General features: G+C 54.9%; 2 protein-coding genes across 2 annotated transcripts in view; one reads left to right on the top strand and one right to left on the bottom strand.

The window, feature by feature from the left end:
- NCAN (neurocan) overlaps nt 1-10518 on the bottom strand; it is a 31329-nt gene extending 20811 nt beyond the window's left edge. Inside the window, exons 1-5 of the mRNA XM_042927304.1 lie at nt 10425-10518; nt 2758-2867; nt 2332-2405; nt 1382-1461; nt 98-511 (exon numbers count right to left, since the gene is read on the bottom strand). Of these exons, the coding sequence (XP_042783238.1) occupies nt 98-511; nt 1382-1461; nt 2332-2405; nt 2758-2867; nt 10425-10518 (772 nt within the window). The remainder of the gene's footprint in view (nt 1-97; nt 512-1381; nt 1462-2331; nt 2406-2757; nt 2868-10424) is intronic.
- A 1228-nt stretch (nt 10519-11746) lies between these two features.
- On the top strand, nt 11747-13204 carry LOC122214221 (nuclear receptor 2C2 associated protein). Its single transcript, XM_042929003.1, has 5 exons — nt 11747-12078; nt 12237-12327; nt 12563-12668; nt 12745-12812; nt 13078-13204. Exons 1-5 carry the CDS (start codon nt 12041-12043, stop codon nt 13192-13194), a joined length of 420 nt encoding a protein of 139 aa, XP_042784937.1. The 5' UTR covers nt 11747-12040; the 3' UTR covers nt 13195-13204.
- Nucleotides 13205-13207: the final 3 nt, after the last annotated feature.

Here is a 13207-nt window from a genome sequence, read left to right as displayed (position 1 = left end):
ATTGTTCAGGGAGTGATTTCTAAGGTGACATTCTGTAGGTGAGCTTCAGGCTCAGCACCTCCCCTCCCAGCCTTGTCCTCTCCCGTCCTCAACTGACCTGTCACCTCCAGGGGCACGAGGTCCTGCTCATCCTCTATGCCCCTCACCACCTGGCAGCGGTAGAGCCCAGAGTCGCTGGCTCTCAGTGGTCCCAGTAGTAGCGTCGCGTTGGCCCGGTGCCGGGGGTAGGCAGGCAGTGAAACACGTCCCTGCCAGCCCTTGGCCACTCGAACCACATTGTCCTTGGCCACCAGAATAGGCAAGTCCTGCCGCTGGCCTGATGCAGTCCGCACCTTGGTCCACTTGATCCGAGGGGCTTCTCGGCCTGCATCTGGCCATGGTCGCAGGGTGAAGAGACAGGGCAGGGCCACTAACTCTGCCAGCGCAGCCCGAACCAACCCCGACCCCACCTTCTGCATGTGGAGCCCCTTGTTGGCGGTAGCAGAGGCAGCAGCAGTGGCATCCTGTGTGCCTGGGGTGGAGAAGGTGGAAAGAGGACCTGACTCAAAGACAAAGACCAGCAGAGACTGCTACTTCTCTCACTTTACAGATAAGGAGACTGAAGCCAGAGAGGTTAGGTTGCCTACAATATCACAATGCAGTGAACCAATCTGTGATGTGCACCCCAATCTGTGAGCAAAAGAGGAGTCACATGCCTTCATAGCGGTGCATCCACTCAAAATCCAGACCCTGGCTGCCAGGGATTTGACTCTGTCACTGACTCACTGTGTGGTCATGGGAAAGTCACTTAACCCCAAAGTCCAGTAAGAAGCAGCCATTAGAAGGAAAATGTGCTTGAGGAGTACCTTCTTGATAACAGGGGCACTTTATACATAGCGATCAGCTCATTTGATTTTCATAATCATAGGCAGAAGTAGCCATGTCTCACTGTCTTTTTGGAGGGTTGAGGAAACTGAGTCTCAGAGACATCATTGTATTTGCCTAACCACAGAGAAAATCAGGGGGCATTTCCAGTGCCTGGGCTTTTAACCATCACTGGGGAGATGCCAGGGAGAGTTCTACATACCTTATTTCTATTGCCCCGCCCATGACAGACATCACTAATCAATCTCTGCACTGTTTTCATTTTTTCTCTCTCTCTTCAGCTCAGCTCAGCAAAACAGTGAGAGGCAGGAACCTCCAGCCTCTGCTGGCAATGACTAAAAATAACCTCTCAGGTGTCTTGTTCACTTTTGACTATCAAAGACCTTTTTCATCTATTCTCATTTTATTCTCCAGACCAAGCCAGGGAACCAGCAGGAGAAAGCTCTAGAGTTAAAAAGCTGCCCGATCTTGTCAGTCCCCCAGAACCCAACCTCTCCCACCCCACAAGCTAACTCACTCTGTTCCCCAGCCACAAACAGCAGCATCTGGAGCATCAGGAGGCCCAAGGCCCAGACAGACGTGGCCCCCATCCTGGACCTGGAAAAAGATGGAGACAGAGGGAGAATGGGGGTGAGTACAACCCACCCAGTTAGTGTGGAAGGACCAAGTCTCCCCATTCTACAGACCTAGAAACAGACTCAGAGAGGCTAACGTGTCACTCAAGGACACACAGTCAGCAAGCAAGGGTTAACCCAGGATCCAAGCCCAGGACCGGCTGACTTCAGAATCCCAGCAGTGAAGTTTCACAGTCAGAAGTAAGGGTGTTAAAGTGAAATCAGACCTGGTATTGTCTATCTGCCTGTTCCTTGCTGTGTGACCTTCAACAAGTAGATTAGCTTCTCTGTGCCTCAGTTTCTTTGTAGGTTAGCTAGGGATAACATCAGGTAGTTGGAAGGAATAGATGGGTAAATACAGTCAATATGTACGAAATGCCTAGAACTGCCTGGCATGAAAGAATAGATTTGAGCTGTTTTTTAAAAAATGTATTTATTTAATCTCTATGCCCAACGTGGGACTCGAACTCACAACCCTAAGATCAAGGGCCACATGCTCTTCTGATTGAGCCAGCCGGGTGCCCCTGAGCTGTTGTTATTACTATTATTGTCCTTAACACAGCCAAGATCAAAATCCCATCTTTCATGTTGGCCTCACCCATAAGACTAGGATTCCAGGAGGGCAGTAGCCAGTCCCAGTCAGCCTGAGGTCCCCAGTCCTCGCAGTATGCTGGCCTCCAAGCCAGCCTTTAATCTGGGTTTGCTGACTGACACGATTCTCAGCTTCAATTCCAGGATTTGGTTGTCGCCAAGATTCTATTCTTGGTTTCTGGGATTTTTGAGAAGCTGCCAAGTCCCAGCTGGAGGAAGGGGCCTCACCCCTGCCCACCCCACCCTCCTCCTGACTTCATACCACCTGGCAAAGATGCCTCCTAGGTCCACAGAGAAACTCCAGTTGTGGGTCCAGCCTTCTATAGGGGTTGTGGCCTTCAGACATAAAATGGACAATTACTGAGTGCCAACTGTAAGTAAGGCCCAATCCAGGCACCAGGACACAGCAGTGCCCTCCCAGGCCTCACATTCTTCCAGAGACCAGAAACTCTGGGGAGATAGTCCCTCCCCAAAGCCTCACAGCCCCTCTGTACCACTCCCCTCACTGGGGCTCAGGAGGTGGGGACAGATGGCAAGTTAGGGCATCCTCTAAAAATCTAACCCTTGCAGCCTCCCCCAATAAAAGAATAGCCCTGAGGAGGGGAGTGTAGATAGCATCCAGCATGGGGGCTGTGGAGGACAGCTGGTCCCATTCCCAGTGCTCTTTCCCTGCTCCCAGAGTCCCTACTGGGAGGCCAGCCGGGGCCCTATCCGTGGTGCTGAACTCTAGGGAGGCAAAGCAATGACATGCCCACTTGGTCTCCTTGTCTTCCTCTGGCAGCGGCACCACAGCCTCACCTGGGACCCAGAGAGGGCTAGCAGTTTGCCTAGGGCTGCACAGCGGATCAGAGGCCAGGCCTTGGGATGGTGCCCCCAACTACCAACCTGTAAACCTTAGCAACTTCTGCCTCCATTCCAGGCTGTCCTCATTTCTCCCCCTTGGAATCCTGAACAAGTGCAGGCTCCTCTGATGGCTGTACAAGGCCTGACAAGGTATTAGAGGGTGGGGCAGGACTCTGGGCTGCACCTGCCCAGGAGGGCCTTAGGAGGGGGTGAGTTCACAGAATTCATACACACACACACACACACACACACACACACACACTTTGTATGGTTAAAAGGACAGACTACATTCAGGGGCACCTGGCTGGCTCAGTTGGAGGAGCATGTGACTCTTGATCTCCGGGTCATGAGTTCAAACCCCAAATTTATTTAAAATTAAAAAAAATCTCTGCCTCTTTCTATACATTGTATGACCCTAGACAGGTTGCTTCATTCTCTGTGCTTCACTTTCCCCACCTGTAAAATGGGGCTCACCCAACATGTACCTCATAGTGTTACGGTGAGGATGGAATGAGCAAAGACTTGTGGGGTGCTAGAAATGTTAAATTAAGAATCAGCTTTTTGTATACAAAGCCTCATGTACATATGCAAATGTACAGAGGTGATCCAACACAGTGACAGTTTCAGGTGCACCCTCCCACGCACACACATACCCTCCCAGAGGCACTCTGTTCCCTCCGCTTGCACCCTCACACACCCACACCCCTTCTCTTAAAATACTTCCTCCCTAGAGCAGCCAGAGGTGAGCATTTACACAGCTGTCTGGGGCTTGTCCCCTCATGAATAATGCATAAGCCTCATGCATATGCAACAGGGGCCTGTGGGGCATTGGAGGAGGGGCGGTGCTGAAGGAGGGTGTGTGTGTGTGTGTGTGTGTGTGTGTGTGTGTGTGTCCCTGTCCCTCCCTCTGACCCACCTCCTGTCTCAGTGGGCACTGAATGTGGGTGTGTTGGCCAGCAGGTATTTTTGTGTGCCTGGGTGTGTGTGTCGGGGTGCTGTGTCCAGGCAAGGATGTGAAGTTGTGCCCTGTGATGTGTGGATGTGTGCATCGGTGTGCAGCAGCTCTGTGCGCTGCGTGGAGCATAGGGGACCCACTGTGGTCTCTGGATGTGTGGGTCCAAGTGCCCCTCCGCAGGGGCCGTAAGCACATGTGTCTGTTTCTGGCCTCGGAGTCAGGGCATATTTGTGTGTATGGGCATGATCGTGGAACTCCTCAGAGGAGAACTGAAGCCAGGCTCAGTAAACCATCTCGGGATGCCTTTGGGGACCTGAACCCCAACATCTCCCCTATTAGCACCCCAACTCTGCACAAAGATCATATCTCACACCCCCGTGCTTAGGGTCCACACTGCCAATCACATGGAGAGGAGCCCCTTGCTGTACATGCAGCCACACAACCCCAGACTCAGAGCCAGGGAGACGCGCGCACACACAGATTCACAGTGACATTAACAAAGAGAGACAATATGGGCACTTACAAGGCAGGCAGCATGTCTTCTGCACAAAGACACACACCCACAGTCTGAGCCTCCCCATATAAACCCCTCGATGAGGCCATACCGTCAGACACAGTTTCTCACAGACACTCACACATGGTGATGCCAGCCCCTGGCACAGACCAGGCTGGATAAATGTGGCCTTGGTGACTGGTGGGCACACATCATTTTGCCACCTGGTGATGTGGCCCCTGCCACAAGTTTCCTGACAAAGACACAACCTCAGTCGCATTAGACTCACAGAGGACCCCAGACTCCCCATGGACACACAACCTCTCTCAGCATGGTGTAGACACACACACACACACACACACACATACACAAAGCCCCTGCCTCCGGCGGGGGGGCGGGGGGGGAGGCACCTTCCATTTGGGAATGTCCACAAGCCAGCGAGGCTGCTGGGTTCTGAGGTCCCATGATCTGCCCACCCCTCCCTCCTTGCCCTTCCCCCACGTCCCCCGCTGGGGCCCAGCGCCAACCCTCTCCTTGTCCTGGCTGTCTCCCATTAATGCTGCTGAGAGGAACAAAGCCCCGTGCACAGAAATGGGGGTCGGTCGTTCCTGCCCAGGCTGGGCCCGGGATCCCAGCCCCCTACTTCCCGGTGCCTGTGCCCCCAAACCAAGCCAGGACTTTCACAAGCATCCATATGGGCAGATGGAACTGAAGGGGTGAGGCAAGAGTCTGTGTCCCTCTGTGAGGACACAGTCAGGTATGGAGGTGCTGGGAGCGGCCCCCCTCTTTGGACTGGGTGCCCCTCATGGGTCCTAGGGATTCTAACTGGGGTTTTAGGGACTCACACCCAGCATTCACCTGGGAGACCCAGTGTGCTCCCTGGGAGAAGAGACACCACCCCAACTCCAAGTCCAAGGGAAGAACAAGGACCACCTTGGGATGGAGCCCCCCCCCCCCCCCCGCCCCAGAACCTCCTCCCTGAATCAGGATGTGGTGACAGGACCTGGGCCAAAAGAAGAGGCAGACTGTAGGGCGCCCCTTCCCCACTGCTGTTCACACTCAGGGAAGACCCCCCCTTCCATCGGACTCAGGCTAACCTGGAGGGCCCCCTTCCCCGCTGCAGTCCAGCCTGAATTCCTCCATTCATCTGCAAATTGGGAATCCCCACTTAAAATCCTGGGGTGCCTCAGCTCAAATACCGGGATGCCCAGTTATGGAGCCCCCCCCCCCCCCCATATAGCATCTGGATTTCCCCCTCTTCTCTCTAAACTCGTTGTGTCCTCCCTTAGCCTTGGTTCCCAGTGCCCCCTCCCCAATTCTGAGACCCACCCCCAGCCCGGCCCCCTCCCCACCTTGGAACCGTCTCCGCATTCTCCGGACAACCCAAGGATTGACCCCCAAATCCGAGTCCCCCTGACATTCCCAAGCGCCCTCCAGTTTGCGTTCTCTTCCTAACCTGGGTCTCCCCTCCCCCTCTCAGCCCCCCTCCCTGTTCTGGGGGCTTCTCTCTGATCCCAGGCCCCCTCCCCAATCTCGTGCTCGTCTCTAATTCCGCGGATCTCTCCCCTAACGCGGCCCCCTCCCCACGACGGACCCCCCACCTGACTCCTAGCTCGGACGCATCCCGGGGCGGTCGCCCGGCACAAAGGACGCTCCGGCTTGTCTTGTTCGTTCGCGCCGGGTCCAGCCCCTGCGCCCTGCGCTCCGCTCGCCCCAGAGCCGCCTCAGCGCTTATAAAGGGGCCGCGGGGCTGCTCTGCGCATGCGCCCCTGCCTGCTGGAGGCCTCCGGCTGCGCGAGGGAGGGGGCTCTCCCTACCTAAAACCCCCCTCCCCACTTCTTCCACCTCTCACCCCACCCAGGGGAAGACTACGTCTGATTTCCCGCGCGTTCGCCCATTTTCCCCAAGAGTCACATTAAATGTTCCCAGACGCCCCGCGGGGGGCCTGTCCCACCTTACAGACGTGGAAACTGAGCCTCGGGGAGACGAAATAGCTCCCAGAGTCACGCATAGGGGACGGGCAGAGCCGGGATTCCAACCCTGGGCTGCCTGACTTTCTAGGGCTCACACTTGAAGCAGTTTGGGCTACAGTTGCTGTTTTAGCCCATGTCGAGAAAGGAGGCTGAGGCTCAGAGAGGAAAGGAAGATCGCTGGGTCACACAGCTGGTAAGTGACTCCCAGCGTTGGAGCCCAGATGTGTCACACCCTGGAGCTGTTTCCACCAGCTGCAGCCTGCAGCCAGAACATAGCATTCTTTTCATTCATTCCTTTATCCAGTCAGCATTTGTGGGGCACTGACTGTGGAGTCCTGCTGTCACAGGAATATTTTTGCTTCGGGCAGGGGGCATGTGTGTGTCTTCGCAGGGAGACCGCAACCTTAAAAAGTCTAGATCCACACAATGGAATATTATTCAGCCATGAAAAGGAATGGAGTACTAACACCCCCTAAACATGGGTGAACCTCGAAAACATTACGCTGATTGAAAGAAGCCAGACACAAAAGGCCACAGGACGGTTCAATTTATGTGCAATGTTTCGAACGGACAAATCCAGAGGCAGAAAGTGGATGGGTAGTTATCAGGGATTGGGAGAAGGGGAATAGAGAGTGACTGCAAGTGGGTACTGGGTTTCCTTTTGGGATGATGAAAATGTTCTAGAACTAGATAGTGGTGAGGGTTGCAGAGTAATGTTAATATAATTAATGCCCCTGGATTGTACACTTTAGAATGGTAAATTTTGTGTTCTGTGTGCTTTACCGCAATGAAAGCTGGAAATAATGGAAATGAGTGGGGACAGAAGCTTAAAGAGATCAGCCCTTCCCCCACCTTCCTTCCCAGGGTTTTTGTCTCTCAGCTTAGGATGGGATGCACTGGGCAGTGATGGCTCTAGGGGCCAAAGTGACACACTGGGGTGGGGGAGGGGGTACCTGGTGGTTCAGTCAGTTAAGCATCTCACTCTTGATTTTGGCTCAGGTCATCATCTCATGGTTTGTGGGATCCAGCCCCACACTGGGCTCTGCACTGACAGCTCGGAACCTGCCTGGGATTCTCTCTGTCTTCTCTCTGCCCTTCCCCTACTCCTACACGGGCACATATACCCCCCCCCAATCCATAAATAAACTTTAAAAAAAAGTGGGGCGCCTGGGTGGCTCAGTCGGTTAAGCGGCTGACTTCGGCTCAGGTCATGATCTCACGGTCCGTGAGTTCAAGCCCCACGTCGGGTTCTGTGCTGACGGCTCAGAGCCTGGAGCCTGTTTCAGATTCTGTGTCTCCTTCTCTCTGACCCTCCCCCGTTCATGCTCTGTCTCTCTCTGTCTCAAAAATAAATAAACGTTAAAAAAAAAAATTAAAAAAAAATAAAATAAAAAAAAGTGATACACTGGGGAGCTATGCTTACTGTTCAGTCCTCATCACAGAGGAAAGCTGGAGGTCAGGGATCACATTGACATGAGTGTCCACAGTTGACAGGCTGGGTGAGGGGGTGATTGTGGCAGCATTGGTTAGGGTGGGGGAGCCGGGGGTCCGGGGTCGCATTGTGTCATGTGTAAGGGATCCAGGCAGCTTTGTTTCCACACGTGCAGGGCTCAAACCTTCCACTCCTAACAGAGTGACTCTGGACCAGCCATTTTGTCTTTCTGTGCCTCAGTTTCCTTGTCTAAAAAAGGAGGATAATTAAGACTCCTTATCTTACAGGGTTGCTGGGAGAATGAAACAGGAAGTAAACACATAAGCTGCTATCATGCTGCTGCCCATTTTCCAGCTGGAGAAACTGAGGCTCAGAGGCACAGGACCACCTGCCTGAGGTTGTACAGTATAGGTACTGGTCAAGTGGGAGTCTAGGTTCATGGCCTCAGAGCCAAGCTGACCCCCACTCCTGACTGCCCCCACCTCTCTCCACCCCCTCCTCTCCACCCCTAGGTCCCCCTGGCCAGTGCCAGGGCTGAGCTTAGAGGGGCTGGCCTGGGGCCCAGGGCGGTGGGGGAGGCAGGCTGTTGCTGGGGGCTTGAATGAGGCAACCTTGCCTGGGAATCTGCTGGGCTCAAAGAGCTATTTATAGGCCTGCACTGGGATTGGGTGAGCCACCCCCCGCCAGCCCTGAGTGCCTTCTCTGTGCCCCCCACACTGGGGCCCAGGCCAGGGGCTGAGAAGCAAGTTGGGGGATGGAGCAAGGGAGGGGGCTGGTGGCCCAGAGCAGGAGCAGGGACGCTGGACCCACCAGGAGAGCTGGATCTCAAGGGTGGACAGTGTCCCTCCAAAGCGCCTCTTAACATACTCAAGGTGACACACGGACATGACACACGCAACCGCATTCACGTGTGTCCCACGACGACCCCAACAAACCACTAACCCACAGTCACACCCCAGGCACACAGTGAGCGCACAGGTGGTTTATACACAACCACATGAGACAAGGCCACACGTAAGTCACACAGACCACATACGACCTCATGTGGCTGCACACACGTCATGCCTCTTGCACAACCAAACTCACAGCTGTGATTCAAACCGCACCTCTAGTCCCTTCACGGTCGAATACATGCCCTGCAGTACCTTAGCCTTCCTGGTAGTCACAAACAAGCCCACATGTGCCCCACATTGTTCACACTCAACCATGTTTACAGCTGTGGGCACATCTAGCACCCAACTCTGATCGCTAAGCACCCAACTATGATCGCTAGCACCCAACTATGATCGCTAAGCACACGGGCACCAACACGGAGACATATAGTCCTCCTGGGTCCAACCTCACAACACAGCCACTCATGCTCACCATTCATCACTCCCCCTGTAGTGGCCCTGGGCGGGGGGGCGGTCCCCTGATGAGATCACCTCCAGGATGCCTGGCCACCGCCACCACCCCTACTTCTGTCACCTCCACTTGCCCAGGCTCCCAGGTTTGCACCCTCCCAGGACTGACAAGTCCAGCTGGCATCCATCTACTCTGAGGTGGGCCCTGTTGAACCCAGGCAGACCCTGGCAGAAAAATCAGGCCTGGACCTGCCCCACTGGGGGCTGCGAGTCACGGAACTGTCACCTCCACCCCCACATACTCTCCAGGCTGGAGCCTTGAGGCAATCATTACACTGATCCCCCAGAGGGAACCAAGGCTTGAAGCTATCTGAAGGCCTTTCCCTGCCCTGCTCCAGCATAACAAACACATGAGAAGTGGGATCTGGTTTTTGCCATGGGTGGGGCTGCATCCCCAGGGAGAGTCCCTGCTGACCCATACTTGCTGTGTGACTTCAGCAAATACCTGACTCTCTCTGAGCCTCTATTGCCTCTTTTGACAAATGCAAAACTCAGCCCATGGAGAGAACGCCAGAGTCAGATTGGGATTTGAATCCTTCTCCCCCTGGATGAACTTAGCCAAATGATTTTGCTTTTCTGTGCCTCAGTTTCCCTCAGTGAACCAGGGTTGCAGCTCCTGGCTCTTCCAGAGCTTCCTCTGCTCCATCCTCTGGGTGAGGGGGGGAAGGGAGTGCCTGGTCTTTCCTCACTCAGGCAAATGAATGGACCACTTTTGGCTGCCCTGCTGGGAGCTTAGAGCTGCTAATTCCCTGGAGAAACAGGAGGCTCTTTCATGCCCAGGCGCCAGTGGGGTGAGGAGGCGGGAAGAGGGTATTGAGCTGGCCTCATACCAGTGGGCAAGGTGGCTCCATGCCAAGACCAGGAGTGGCGCTGGGGGGGGGGGGGGGTGGCTAAGGCCATGAATATCCTCCCTGGGGGCCATTGGGTATATATATCCTCAGCTATAAAATGGAAGTGACATGGACCAGCACAGCAAGTTCAATGAACCAGTGGATGAACAACCAGCAAAATGTGGTTTCAAGTCAAACACAAGGTGGGCTCTCAACAAAGGTAAGCCACTGTTGTTATGTGTCAGCCCAAAGAGCCCACCAAATTCTCCAGCAGTCCTATAAACAGAATTCCCTCCATTTCGCAGATGAAGGAATTGAGGCCCAGAAAGGTCAACATGCTTGTCCAAGATCACATGGCCAGTAAGTGAGTGACCCAGCCAGGATTTAAACTGGATCTGGACCCTCCAGGGTCCATGCTTTTCCCACCTTCCTCTGGGGGTAAAGAGGTCTTTTCTGCCATCCGCAGTCCTGGCCCCAGCACTGAGACCAGCAGAGCCAGGTCTAGATGGCACCAGGCCATGGCTGAATGCAGGAAGTCCTGGCAGGCAGGGGCTGATGGGGCAGCCCTTCCGGTGGTGTCCCAGTTTCCCAGCCAGCCCACCCCCACCCCCTTACTGGAGTGGGCTTGGGAAGATGCTAGCAGGATGCCAGGAGAACCATTCCCCTAGCCCTTGAAGAAAGGGGCTGGATTCTAGACCATTCAGCTAAAGCCAGGAACCTGCAGCCTTCTGCCAGTAGCTGTTTGTCTCAGAACCCTCCATTCATGCCGATGGGATGGTGTCTTGCCCTTTCTCAAACACCTTCAGGCTCAGCAGGATTTTGCTCCACATATTTTATTCAGATTCATGGTCTTTCACCCAACCAGGCCTTTACTTATGCTGTTTTCCCTGCCGGACAAATCTCCCCCCATTTTTCTTACCCTGATGAATTCCTGCCCACCCACTAAGGTACAGACACAAGATCCCCTATCCCAGGAAGCCCTTCCTCCAGGTAGAGCCTCTGGTCTCCCAGCCCTATGTCTGGCTCAGCCCTGACTGCATGGGTGTGTGTGTGTGTGTGTGTGTGTGTGTGTGTGTGTGTGTAGCTCTGTCTTACCAAAATTGAGGGCTCCTCAGGTATGGAGGAGGCTTCTCACTGAGGCTTCTCACAGTCCCCAGCACCACCCAGCACAGGGCTGGGCAGTAGGGAGTGAATTGTTGTTTAGTGAATCAGTGAACCAAATCTTTAGCCTTTGTGCAATCTGGTATGGCCAACCCCCTCCTTCCCCCCAGTTCATCCTTCAAAACCCACTTCCCACGCCCCCTCCTCCATGAAGCCTGTCCCAGGCAGCATTTACTAAGAAGAAAGATTTGGAGGCTAAGCCTCTTGTGTTGCAGCTGGGATACACGAGGCTGACGAAGACTCGCTCATCGTGGCCTCTTTCTCAACTCTTCCTTTGGTCCCTGGGAGGCAATGAAGCGCTCGGCAGCATTAGCAGTTACGGAATGGGTTTTGGCTGACTTCCCCAGGTAGGGAGATATCGTTATAGGAAGTCTCTCAGACTTCCCATACCCTATACCCTGCTCTATACCCGCAGGCACCAGAAGACGGCGCCCCGCACACAACTTGGCAAACAATTCTTTCAGGTGCCTCCCTTCTTCCTCCAGCTCCAAAAGAAAACTCAGTACTGGATGAAGGCCCTTTAAGAGGCGGGCGCGGAGGGGCGGGGTTCAAATTGCAGCCTGCCCTGAGAGCATGGGAGGGGCAGGTCTGAGTCACAGTGCGCTTGCGCGGTGTCCTCGTGGTTCCGGGTCCTGCTCTGGTTCTCGGCGCTGTTCGCAGAGACTGAAGCTCGGAGTCCGAGCGACCCCCGGAAACCCACAGGAAACCTGTTTCCCTTACTTGAACCTGCTGTGAGAATCTAGCCGCGGGTCACTGCAGTTTCTTTGAAACCTTTGTAGACTCTGAGGCGTGGTCAAGGTCGAACGGCTGTGGCTGCGTTGGCGTCGGCATACGCACACCGGCTACACCGGCTGAGCCCTGCGAGGCTTTGTGGAGCCGGGATGACCCACTCTTTGGTTTGTCCAGAGACAGTGAGCAGGTGAGACCCTGGGGACGGGCAGTGGCCCTTGAGCCCGGGGTTAACCGAGCTGGGGGTGCCGGGGTAAGCTGGAGGCGAGGAGGGGGCGGGCCCACCGGTGGGCGGGACCTCGGCGCTGGGTTTAGCCAGTCTTTTCGCTCTTATTCTGGTGCCTCCAGGGTGAGTTCAGTGCTGAATCGCAACACTCGGCAGTTTGGAAAGAAGCATCTGTTCGATCAGAATGAGGAAACGTGCTGGAACTCGGACCAGGTGAGGCACCTCTCCCTGGACCCTTCACCCATCCTGTGAATCAGATTCAGGAGTCCAAGGTGCCTTGAGAACTAAGGAGCACTCCAGCTGGGCACAGTAGAGTTGGTCACGGAGGGAACGTGTGCCAACTGCCCCTCGCACCACCTCTCCCCCCGTCGACTGTGGGAATAAGACACACATAGCAGGCTCTGTCTGAGCCTGGACAGATTGTGAGCCTCAGTTTCCCTGTCTCCAGGGCCCCTCCCAGTGGGTGATACTAGAGTTTCCTCAGCGCGTCCGTGTCTCCCAGCTGCAGATCCAGTTCCAGGGGGGTTTCTCCAGTCGCCGGGGTCACCTGGAAGGTACTGGAGGGCTCTGGAAGGTGGGGGTTTGGAGAGGGCACCCCAGCCTCACAACCTGCCCCTTTCTCTGTTGCAGGTTCCCAGGGGAATGAGGCTCTTAGCAAGATTGTGGACTTCTACCCTGAGGACAACAACTCACTTCAGATATCCTTCCTGGGCCTCTGGGGAGGGGCGGGGGTGGTGGTCTGTGCCTCTGAAAACCGTGGGCCCTGGTATGTGACCTTGAGCAAGTGGGCTCTGGACCTCCATTGTTCCATCTGTAAAATGAGCTGATGGTAACCGGTTCTGTGTGAGAGCCTCAGAAGGGCTCACAGTGCGCCCGGTCACCCAGCACATTGGTGGTGTCTAAGCTGGGGCTGCCAGATGGGAAATGATGAACTACCTATTTCCCTTGACTGCCTATGCTCACACCTTCCCTGTGCCAGTTGCCGAGGTGGACCGGCTGAAGGTGACATTTGAGGACGCCGCTGACTTTTTTGGCCGAATTGTCATCTACCACCTGCGCGTGCTGGGGGAGAGGGCGTGAGGCCACTGGGTAC

The sequence above is a fragment of the Panthera leo genome, chromosome A2, assembly GCF_018350215.1.
Source record: "Panthera leo isolate Ple1 chromosome A2, P.leo_Ple1_pat1.1, whole genome shotgun sequence".
Taxonomy (NCBI): Eukaryota; Metazoa; Chordata; class Mammalia; order Carnivora; family Felidae; genus Panthera; species Panthera leo.
This window is presented reverse-complemented; position numbering and strand designations above follow the sequence as displayed.

Excerpts from the sequence above, each read along its gene's own strand:
- LOC122214221 (XM_042929003.1), top strand. The coding sequence starts at position 12,041 with ATGACCCACTCTTTGGTTTGTCCAGAGACAGTGAGCAG. Across the intron at positions 12,079-12,236 it reads TGTCCAGAGACAGTGAGCAG|GGTGAGTTCAGTGCTGAATC; the intron begins GTGAGACCCTGG and ends TGGTGCCTCCAG. Across the intron at positions 12,669-12,744 it reads TCGCCGGGGTCACCTGGAAG|GTTCCCAGGGGAATGAGGCT; the intron begins GTACTGGAGGGC and ends TCTCTGTTGCAG.